Below are 10,216 nucleotides of genomic sequence, written 5' to 3'. Positions count from 1 at the left end.
ACCTCTCGGTTTCTCTTTGGCTTCTTACATTCAGATGCCTTGTGACCCATGCTATCACAGTTATAGCGTTTTCCAGAGAACTTCTTCTTTGAAACACCTCCTTTTGGTCTGAGGTTCAACTTCTTGTTGGAGGGAGAGAAGTTTCTCTTTTTCGAGCTTTGGCCATGCTCGACAACATTTGCCTTAGTGGCAACGGGAGAAAACAATCGTCTTTCCGAACTCTTGTTGTCTTCCTCGATGCGAAGTCTAACAATGAGCTCTTCAACGTTCATCTCATTTCGCTTGTCTTTCAAGTAGTTTTTGAAATCCTTCCAAGCTGGTGGTAGTTTCTCAACTATAGCAGCCACTTGGAAAGATTCGCTCAACGTCATCCCCTCGGCGTGAATCTCGTGAAGAATCACTTGGATTTCTTGAACTTGACTGATAACCGGCTTAGAATCCACCATTTTAAAATCCAGAAAGCGCCCTACAAGAAACTTCTTGACCCCGGCATCCTCGGTTTTGTACTTTCTGTCAAGGGATTCCCATAGCTCTTTGGCTGTCTTCTTTTCGCAGTACACATTGTACAGCAAGTCTGCCAATCCATTCAGTACATAATTTCGGCATAGGAAATCAGAATGATTCCAAGCCTCCAGTGCACTGACGGATTCAACATCTCCCTCGCCCTCTTTCAGGTTAGGAGCATCCTCGATAGGAATCTAGCCAGGTTCAATGTTGTCAAATAAAACAATATTTTCTGTTGCCACATCTTGAAATCCACAACAGTGAACTTCTCAGGCTTTTCACCATGGCTGGCAGGGACAGTAACCGCAGTAGCACGTGGGACAACTTGAGCAGGCACAGTAGGGACGACATGACCAGTTTCCCTTTACACGCTGGATTCAGTAGCCATATCTGAACTTTATCACGTAATGAGTAAATCTGTTTTAAGTTTGTTGTTCAAAATATATGGAAAAACAGGACAGATAGCTATGTGTAAAACCAGCAAATCAGTATGGTGAATCAAAACAGTAGTATAATGCTTAATTAAATAAAACCGAGGCCTGTAGCTTGTACAGTTTCCTTAAAACAGATTCGCTCCCTCCGGTATGTGCTCCGAGGATTCAGCGCACGTCTGTTTCCCAGGATACAACGGGCAAACCAGCAGAGTTGCAGCACAAAGCACTATGCTAACGAACAAAAGCAGTACCTGAACTTTATCAGTGAACGGAGCAGAAGCAGAACAAGCAGAAGCAGTACTTTAGCAGCAGAAGCAGAAGCAGTACTGCAGCAAAACAAGCAGAAGTACTGTAGCAGAACAGAAGTACTGTAGTAGAACGAGCAGCAGTACTGTAGCAGAAGAACTGTAGCAGTAGGAGAAAGTGGATTTTTTCGGTCTTTTTTTCTGGCCTTGGCACATCTCCTATTTATACATACCTAAACAAGCCATAAGAAAGGGCAAAGGTTTTCATAAAGATGCCTTTAAGATGGTAGATGAAGCACCAACAGTTGGGGAGATGAAGCACCAACAGTCATGCCATACGAAAGTTCTCAAGGGCATGTGAAAGGTCTCAACTGAAAAAAAATTAACAAAAGATGGCATAGACTGCTAGGCGATTTTTTGCCTTGATCGGTCCGACATTCGACGCACCCAGGTCGCGCTCGTACGCTTGCACACAAGTCAAGCCTTTTTCCACTGCAAATCGGGCCCATGATTTGCACCCCTGCGCCTGTGTGCGCGAGATTTCAATGTGAGACAAACTTATCTTTCCAAATTTCCATTCATTTAGATGCAAAGCCCATAAGCCTAAAAATCCAACTTTTAATCCAACAATCGAACCTTTTAATCCAACAAATACTTGATTGGTGATAGATTATAGACACCTTTTAATCCAACAATCAAACCTTTTAATCCAACAAATACTTGATTGGTGATAGATTATAGACATTGAAAGAGAAGGAGAGTCTGAGCAAAAAGGTTTTAATGATAGGGTTGCGAAGATACCGAGGAGTTCAAATTTGAAGGCTTTGGTAGGGCAAAGTGATAAAGAGAGTGGTAAGGCATTGAGTTAGCAAACCCTGAGGGCGAAGTTTATTAGAAGGATTTGTTGAGGGAGTACAAGGGGAAGCTTTATGTTCCGGAACAAGTATTCGGGGCCGATTTGTCTGATGAAGTAGAATTCGATAAGAACGTAAAAGAGTTGCCTGAAATGAGCTATGAAGATTTTCAGAAGTACAGTCAGGGTGATAAGGTAAAGTTGGTGACTTATAAGGAGGGTCGTGTTTCATTTGGTAATGGTAAGTAAGAAATTCCAGGGGAAAAGAGGTTGCATAGAATTAAATGGTCTGTATTTCAATCACATGAAACATTGTTGGCACTTTCTTATTGATAATCTGTGTAGTTTGCTTGACGTCTCTTGAATTGTAATAATAGGATTATGAGACTTGGCGTGAACCAAGTGAAAGATCTTTTTGAGACATACAAGGGACCTCACAATGAAATAGAGAGGTAAATGATGGTGTGCTTTCTTTTTCTTGTTGGTTTTTTTTGGTATTTGCATTTTGCCATAGATTCATGGAAGTGTGTGAAATGGTATGCTAATTGTGACAGATGTGTGTTGTGATGGCTATGAGAAACCAGCTTAATGTAGCCATCTGAAAATGAGGATCGCCGAATGGAATAATACTTTTTTAAGAAAAGTGTTCAAGTATCTTGCTCAATTTCGTTGCTTTTATTCTGAGAAAAGTGCCAGAAAGCATCCGTGCTTTGTTCAAATGTCCTTGTCCTCCCAACTGTCCTTGTTTTCAACTATAAGTTTTTTCCTCAAGTAAATCAAATCTATAACATCGTATTCGTGGTATTTTTGGCCAAAATTGTAGGTGGCAATAAGCTTTGACCGTAAGTTGAGTTCTAATATTGCTCATTGACCTTAAGCTTTAGCGTCAACGAGGCTGGATTGTTGGTGTTGAAATTTATGGTAAAATTTTTCATATCACCATATAAGAATTGATGGCACTCTTACTTTTATGCCTAGTGAATAGCATCTCTTGGGTTTAAATTCAATCAATTGGTTTTACCAATACAAATGAGATAGTTCTTTTCCACTTATTATCACTCTAGGATGCCCTCATTATTTAGCTGGTGAGATGGAAATTGTTAACTACCTCAGTAGGAAAAAATAAAAATTGCGGGACAAAAATGATGTCATCTGTTACTGATCATATGGACATTTATGGAGGGAGTTACTTTTTCTTGATAATGTTTGGGTTTTAGATTATAAATTTGATAGCTGATGATGTATAATGTTATTTTACAGGTCAATAAACCATTGGTCATTTTTATCGATAAAAAAGATGCACTGGCTACAAGATATGGATTTTTTAGCAGGCTTCTCGTTCTTTCCGCTGATTATCATTCAAAATTTACTACTACAGGATTAAAAAGTTGAACTATTTTACTCTGTTTGAGTTGAATATAAACCTAAACCACTGTTCAGGGATATTCGTACTCTGACCACACCTTTCAAGTTTGAATGAAATAATTTTCTGTGATATACATGCTCTGTGTGATAGTAACTAGTGAGAGGAAAATGTTCTCGAGAAATATATTTGCATGTCTCGGTGTTAGCTTCCTTGTTTATTCACGAGGGATGAGGGATATTATCTTGTTTTGATCGCCTTAAAATGTTCATGTATTGGTTTTATTAGGTAAACTTCAATTTTTTATGCTGCATTATGTAATTGTTTTAGGCTTACTTGAGTTTGATAATCTTATTTGGCTTTTTCACGTGGATGAAACAATTAATCCATACTCTGTCAGCGTGAACTTTTTAGCTTTATTAGATGAATAGTAAAACTTGATTAGTTCTACAACATCGTTGCTATTCATATTTTTCTTTCATCGGTTTGCTTTCTTATAGATGTCAAGTCAAGATTGGATTTGGTGTCTGTATAGTTTTTCCTGTATTTTGTATGGTGAATTTAACATAACTGATTGATTTTGAATTTTGTGGTCTATAGGCGGCAAGGGATATTTCGTGAATCAAAAGACCAGCTATATAATGCTGCAACTCAAGCAAGAGGGACGACTCTGAAGCAGCTCTTGATAGAATTAGATGGGTTTGATACATGTAAAGTTGTTATATTTTTGGGTGCCACTAATCGAATGGATTTACTGGATCCTGCCCTTCTCCGTCCTGGTCGATTTGATAGTAAGGTGTGCTCTTCTGAATTAAAGTAATGGCGTATCGAAGGTTTTTCAGTTACTTTAATAGTATATCAAATTGTTCGAGCATTATATATCCAATATTAAAGGTGATTATGTATCTACAATGTAGATCAGAATTCGCCCACCAAATTCAAAAGGTAGATTGGAAATTTTACAAGTCCATGCTCGTAAGGTGAAGTTTTCAGACACTGTTGATTTGTCTACTTATGCGAACAACTTGCCAGGTTTGCATTTGAATTTTGTTTTTTTCATATCAGTATGTTGAACAGTTTTTTATTGTTTGAATTATTAGGCATGCTTTCCTTATTGCTGTGCAATATCTGTATTACGTTGATCGGGATGGACAGGTGCAAAGCTAGCTCAACTTCTCCAAGAAGCTGCTCTTGTAGCAGTGCGGAAAGGTCGTGCTGCAATTCTTCAGTCAGATATGGATAATGCTGTTGATCGTCTTACAGTGGGACCCAAGCGTGTCGGAATAGAGCTGAATCAACAAGGACAATGCCGCAGAGCTACGTCAGAAGTGGGGACTGTTTTGACTTCTCATCTGCTTAGGCGTGTAGAGAATCCAAAAGTTGAGTGTTGTGATCGTGTATCAATTCATCCTCGTGGACAGGTTTGTTCTTTGAATTTTTTTTTGTGGGATGCATTTTTTCCTTGCTACATGTCTAATGCATTAACAATAGCCTTTTCCTCATTTTTATATCGATGGTAAAATGCTATGTGCAGACACTGTCTCAAGTTGTGTTTCATCGTCTAGATGGTGAGTTTCATATGTTTGAGAGCGCAGACTTCAATTATTACACCGTCTTCAGGTGTGAACTTTGAATTTGACTCATTCACCAAAGCTTTTCCCTCAATCAAATATAAAATTGGGATATAAAATGGTTCAAAGATGTTTTTATATAAAGGTGTTACTTGGAAGCAGAACGGCTGAAGAGGTTATTTTTGGGCGGAAGTCCTTCGAAAGCATCAGTCTCTTATCTTGCCGACGCATCTTGGCTTACCCGTAAGATCATTACATTGTAAGTCTTCTATCTGTCTGCATTTGGTTTGATATATGTTACTTTTTATGTTGTCATTAACGTTATCTATTTGGTTGTCAAGATGCGATATGGAGAACCCGACGGTCGTGCATGGAGAACCTTCTCCGTGGAGGAAGAAGGTTAAATTTGTTGGCCCCCTACTCGACTTTGAGGGTTCCCTTTATGATGATTATGATTTGATTGAGCCACCATTTAACTTCAAATTAGACAACAATGTTGCAAAAAGGATGGAAGAATTGATGCGTAATATGCATGGAAATACAGTTGCTTTGCTAAAACGCCACAATGTTGCTCTGCTTAGACTGTCAAGGTATGCAGTGAATTTTTATGGTGACTCTCCCAGGTCCCTCATCTGAGATTCCTGGGGAAGCTGGATTCCGGCTCATATTGGTAGTTTTCTAAAGCTTCAAACAGATGGTCTTTGTTTTCATCCGTAACAGGAGGACGGAAGGGTGGGTCCCAAGGGTTTAGTTGTTCGCCGATTTAAGTGGTACGTGAGTTGGGTTTAGAATGTCGTAAGGAGCCGACACTTAGGAATTGGTCTACGAAGCCAACAAAACAAGCAAGGGACTAAGCCTTAGTTGTCCAGTTCACTTGTTAAAAAAAAAATACACCTATACATCCCAGCACCCTTATCAAGTATACCCTCTTCCCGTTGAAGCTCTTTCAAACTGGGGGTCTATTTGAGCTTCGCTTGAAAGAAAATTCATGAGTGGAATTCCTATCGAGTTACTTGAGCTCGAGTTTGAGGAGTTTGATTCTGACACCGATCAAGCTCAGACTCCTGTAGCTCTATTGGTACTCATTTTCAACGAAATCCAGCCGTTTCTTTATACTGCAGGTTCTTCTTAATCAGTAAGAGATTAATGGGGACGAAATCGATTTTATCCTCGATAACTATCCCGCAGAGACACCCCCAAGTCTGGTATTGGAGGAAAGAAATCCAGGGAGCTTTCCGTTCTTTGAAGAGAAGCACATAACAATGAATTGGAGTATACCATGTTAACTTCATGATTTACCTCCAAGATTAGCAGAAAATCATGAGACGATTACTGTTCGAATTGGATTCATTCAAGTTCAGGCTTGGAAAGACTGTGTTTACCTGTATTATGAGGTGCGATCAGAGGGTTTCTATGTCTCGAGCTCATTGCACTTGGGTCGTGATTTCTACAGAGCAAGAATTCAGCATCCCTGGTGGTGGTTGATTATGTAGCGTAGTGAAATTTGTCAAGCTTAGTTTAAGGTTTTTTTATTCTTGTATCTTACACAGCTGAGCATATACGCCAACTTAAAAATTATGACACTACACTATCTAACATTGTTTTCCTCTCTACAAATTTGACAAGAGGGAGTGATGCAGCAAGTTTGTGCTTAGCTGCATGCCTTGGGAAAGGATTTTCTTGGTCACAGTTATTGTTTATTTTGCGACTCAAATTATAAATACAAGTACTATATGATAACACATACTATAATTTACCCATCTTTCAACCAATATATACTACATTTCACTTTTTTTTTTAGAGTCGTGATGCGCACAACACCGAACCCAAAACGTTAAAAAATGACATTCAAAATTATAATTATTTATAATGATCTAAGACTGCGAACTGTCGCTTCTTTAAGAAGAACTTAATGGGCAAATTTTGTAGTTTGTTTACTTAATTAGATGTCATGGTGAATTATTGAGAATTGAGCTAAGCACCTGATGGACCGAATCTTAGAAAGAATAAGCAATTATTTATTTAATTACACACACCAACACGCAAAAACACACAGTGATGCAAAAAGCTGAAGGAAGAAGAATAATAATAGTCACAATTCGAGACGACACATGTCTTGATTTATTCATCCCTCTTCTACCTGAAAATCAGCTGAGAAATTATTTCAACCTATTGCATGAAAAACCCGTGGAATTAGAAAGGAAAAACGATGAGAGATGAAGAAATCTCGCTACGGTGAGCCAACAAAAACGAATCCCAAGTTTCGGGAAGACTGCGTGAAAAAAGTTAATGTTTCGAAGAAAATTAGGAGAAACTATTGTCGGCTATCTGTTCCTCTGTTCTTTACGTTGTGGTGTGCTGCTATTATCTTGTTTCATGCTAAATTTGGTCTCACCCATGGAAACAAAGGTGATAATTTGGTTTTTTATTATTTTGTTTTATTTCTTGTGTATTTTTTTGCCTGCATTTTGATACCCCCTTTCTTGTATTGTTTCTTGGTATACGCCCTCCTCTTTTCATGAATATTTTGCATTTGTGGGCTCTGGAAATTATGTATAGTCACTATTCATCTTGGAATCCCTTTTCGTGTATTTAGTGGGCATGTTTGTTTCATATCTTGGTAGTCTTAAGTCTTTTTTATTGGAATCAACTAAGGTTTAGATACTTTTTAAGGTATTTTTTGTGTTAATTTTGCGGAGTCACCTGGCTTTAGTTTCAAGTTTACATTTACTCATATCAAAAGTAGAAATCACATAGTAGATGCAGTGGTTTGAATGAACTTCCATGATGAAGCTAATCATTGTGAGTCCAAGAATTTGAATTTGTAAAAGATAGCTGGCAACTATTTCGAAGAATGTCATTGAATTAATAGTTAACAGTTATACTATTCGGTGTTTTAGAACTTGATATGTACACATGACTCGAACTAGTTTCACCATATGGTTCCAACAATAATCATTTTTCGCTTTGTTGAATGAAAAATTTGCAGGAGATGTCAATGCATATAATGAGAGCATAAATAACTCTAGAGTTAATTATGGAAAGTTATCCAACAATATGGTTTCTGTTGTAGAAAATGATAATGAGAACCAGGCAGATGCAGTTGTGATGAAGTTGAATGTGTCTATGATTAGTAATGATCCAGCTTCATTTGATGGTTATTCCAAACCCGAAGGGTCCTTCCAAGGTATAAGCCGATTAGAGGAATTAGCGTCAGTTGTTTTAGATTATGATTCATTAATGTGTCAAGTAGAACCTCAAGAAGATGAGGAGTGGGGCACACATGAACAGCCGCAGAACTGGAAAACTCAGTTAACTTATCCTAACCTTGATGAGTTTAAAAACATCACGAGGCAAAAAAAAAGTGGGAGTTCACCACACCAGCTAGTAAACATCACCCACAGGCTCGAGCCTGATGGGACAGCATATAATTATGCCTCCGAGTCGAAGGGTGCGAAAGTGATTGCTCATAACAAGGAGGCGAAGGGAGCTAGCAATGTATTGGGGAAGGATCATGATAAGTATCTGAGGAACCCTTGTTCTGTGGATGGAAAATTTTTTATCATTGAGCTTGCCGATGAAACATTGGTGGATGCTGTCAAAATTGCAAATTTCGAGCATTACTCTTCTAATTTTAAAGAATTTGAGTTATCAGGGAGCTTGGTATATCCGACCAATTCATGGTATACTTTGGGGACATTTGTAGCGTCCAACGTAAAGCATACTCAATGCTTTAAGCTACCTGATCCAAAGTGGGCTAGATATTTGAAAGTGGATTTACTTGGTCATTATGGGTCAGAGTTTTACTGCACACTTAGTGTTGTAGAGGTGTATGGTGTTGATGCAATAGAACAGATGCTTGAGGATCTTATTGTTAGTTCGGAGGAGTCTTCTACGAATAGACTAATGAAGCCTAATACAACAGTGATGCATTTGAAACCACTGGAACAAGGTTCTAACAATCTTGAAGTAGATAGTGTGGCTCATACTGTGGTTGAGGCTGTTAGAAAGGAGGTAGAAACTATACACGAGGGGGAAAAGATCAACATGGATGTACTCAAGAAACAGACGACCTTGGGTAGCATTTCAGATCCCAAGGTGAAAACTCGGCAGCATCAAAATAACAGATTACATGCCGATGCTGCCCTTAAGGTATTGTTGCAAAAGGTTAGATTGCTGGAGTTGAACTTATCTTTGCTTGAGGAGTACATAAAAGAGTTAAACAAAGGACAAAGAGATGTTTTGCCCATGCTTGACCAAGAGCTATCAAAGTTTTCTGTTCTTATTGAAAAAAGAAAATTGGAGATAAACGATCTTTTGCAATGGAAGGAAAAAATGGTATTTACTCGTAATTTTTAGAACAATCACGAACTTGGTGCACGTTCAGTTTTTGACTTTTTCACTTGATTTTCTTTTGCTTAGGAACAAGGGATTGTTGATCTTGAGTCCTGGAGAACTGCTGTCTCAAACCGAATGGATCACTTGGCTGCAGAAAATAGCATGCTTAGGTCAGTAATAGAATTTGTTGGTACTGGGTTGAGTGGTCTAATGTAATTTATAATTACTGTATCTCTTCGCATATGGTTCCTTTCGATGGGATCAAACTCTTCATTGTGTAAATTTGTTCTGCAGATTAAAGGTCGACAAAGTGTCGGATGATCAATCGAGTCTGGAAAAGAAAGAGCTTGCGATGCTTACAGTGAGCTTTTGCTTTGCATGCATTGCGATAATCAAGTTAATTTTGGACGGGATCCTGAAATTCTTCAGCACGCCAATGCCTGCTCGTTCGGGTTTCCAGTCTAGAGGATGGACTTTGATTCTCATCAGCTGTAGTTTGACAATGCTCATCCCATTGATTTATAGTTAGTTTTGTGCATTTAAGTGGGTCTATTGCGGTGAAGAATGTGACCAAGTAGCTCTATCATGATATATAATATTGAAAATTGGCTTCTTGTCAAAATATTCAACTCCAAACTCTTTCGTTATATCCGCATCAAGCAGTGCCTGCCTTCTTGGATTTTATTTACTATTTGACCAAACGAAATATCTATATATATATTTTTTGAGAATGAAATATCTGTATTATTATCTATACCATATTATTATCAATATTATACTTTATTAAATTTGAGACACTAACTAATTTTTGTGATATGATCTAATTTTTTGTAAACCAAAAATAGTATTTTTCTCAAATTACAAAACATTATTATTATTTTTTAATAAAAATTTCATTAAATTGATTT

The 10,216-nt window shown here is 38.0% G+C and overlaps 2 protein-coding genes across 16 annotated transcripts; both read left to right on the top strand.

The window, feature by feature from the left end:
- The first annotated feature begins 1,798 nt into the window (after window positions 1-1,798).
- Window positions 1,799-6,652, top strand: LOC142542925 (putative inactive ATP-dependent zinc metalloprotease FTSHI 1, chloroplastic). 14 transcript variants are annotated; one of them, XR_012819601.1, is made up of 10 exons: window positions 1,799-2,231; window positions 2,414-2,488; window positions 4,000-4,195; window positions 4,317-4,431; window positions 4,555-4,820; window positions 4,934-5,019; window positions 5,116-5,213; window positions 5,312-5,369; window positions 5,458-5,560; window positions 6,092-6,227. XR_012819601.1 is itself a non-coding variant. In XM_075649842.1 (9 exons), exons 1-9 carry the CDS (start codon window positions 2,197-2,199, stop codon window positions 5,495-5,497), a joined length of 969 nt encoding a protein of 322 aa, XP_075505957.1. In that variant the 5' UTR covers window positions 1,799-2,196; the 3' UTR covers window positions 5,498-5,846. The 14 variants fall into 14 exon arrangements, 12 of the variants coding, with proteins under 12 accessions (XP_075505957.1, XP_075505956.1, XP_075505949.1 ...); XR_012819600.1 differs by having other exon boundaries at window positions 1,800-2,231; window positions 5,116-5,229; XM_075649842.1 differs by lacking the exon at window positions 6,092-6,227 and having other exon boundaries at window positions 5,458-5,846.
- A 377-nt stretch (window positions 6,653-7,029) lies between these two features.
- Window positions 7,030-9,981, top strand: LOC142542924 (SUN domain-containing protein 5-like). Of its 2 annotated transcripts, none has more exons than XM_075649830.1 (4): window positions 7,030-7,379; window positions 8,044-9,308; window positions 9,393-9,478; window positions 9,603-9,981. In XM_075649830.1, exons 1-4 carry the CDS (start codon window positions 7,187-7,189, stop codon window positions 9,835-9,837), a joined length of 1,779 nt encoding a protein of 592 aa, XP_075505945.1. In that variant the 5' UTR covers window positions 7,030-7,186; the 3' UTR covers window positions 9,838-9,981. The 2 variants fall into 2 exon arrangements, with proteins under 2 accessions (XP_075505945.1, XP_075505944.1); XM_075649829.1 differs by having other exon boundaries at window positions 7,960-9,308.
- Window positions 9,982-10,216: the final 235 nt, after the last annotated feature.

Source organism: Primulina tabacum, chromosome 4, assembly GCF_025594145.1.
Source record: "Primulina tabacum isolate GXHZ01 chromosome 4, ASM2559414v2, whole genome shotgun sequence".
Classification (NCBI taxonomy): domain Eukaryota; kingdom Viridiplantae; phylum Streptophyta; class Magnoliopsida; order Lamiales; family Gesneriaceae; genus Primulina; species Primulina tabacum.
Note: the sequence above shows the minus strand (reverse complement) of the source record. Positions and strands in the feature narration are given on the sequence as shown.

Coding starts and splice junctions, on each gene's coding strand:
- LOC142542925 (XM_075649831.1), top strand. CDS start 2,197: ATGAAGATTTTCAGAAGTACAGTCAGGGTGATAAG. Junction 4,432..4,554: donor TTATGCGAACAACTTGCCAG/GTTTGCATTTGA, acceptor CGGGATGGACAG/GTGCAAAGCTAGCTCAACTT. Junction 5,561..6,091: donor GCTCTGCTTAGACTGTCAAG/GTATGCAGTGAA, acceptor TTTATACTGCAG/GTTCTTCTTAATCAGTAAGA.
- LOC142542924 (XM_075649829.1), top strand. CDS start 7,187: ATGAAGAAATCTCGCTACGGTGAGCCAACAAAAACGAATCCCAAGTTT. Junction 7,380..7,959: donor TCTCACCCATGGAAACAAAG/GTGATAATTTGG, acceptor AAAAATTTGCAG/GAGATGTCAATGCATATAAT. Junction 9,479..9,602: donor GCAGAAAATAGCATGCTTAG/GTCAGTAATAGA, acceptor TTTGTTCTGCAG/ATTAAAGGTCGACAAAGTGT.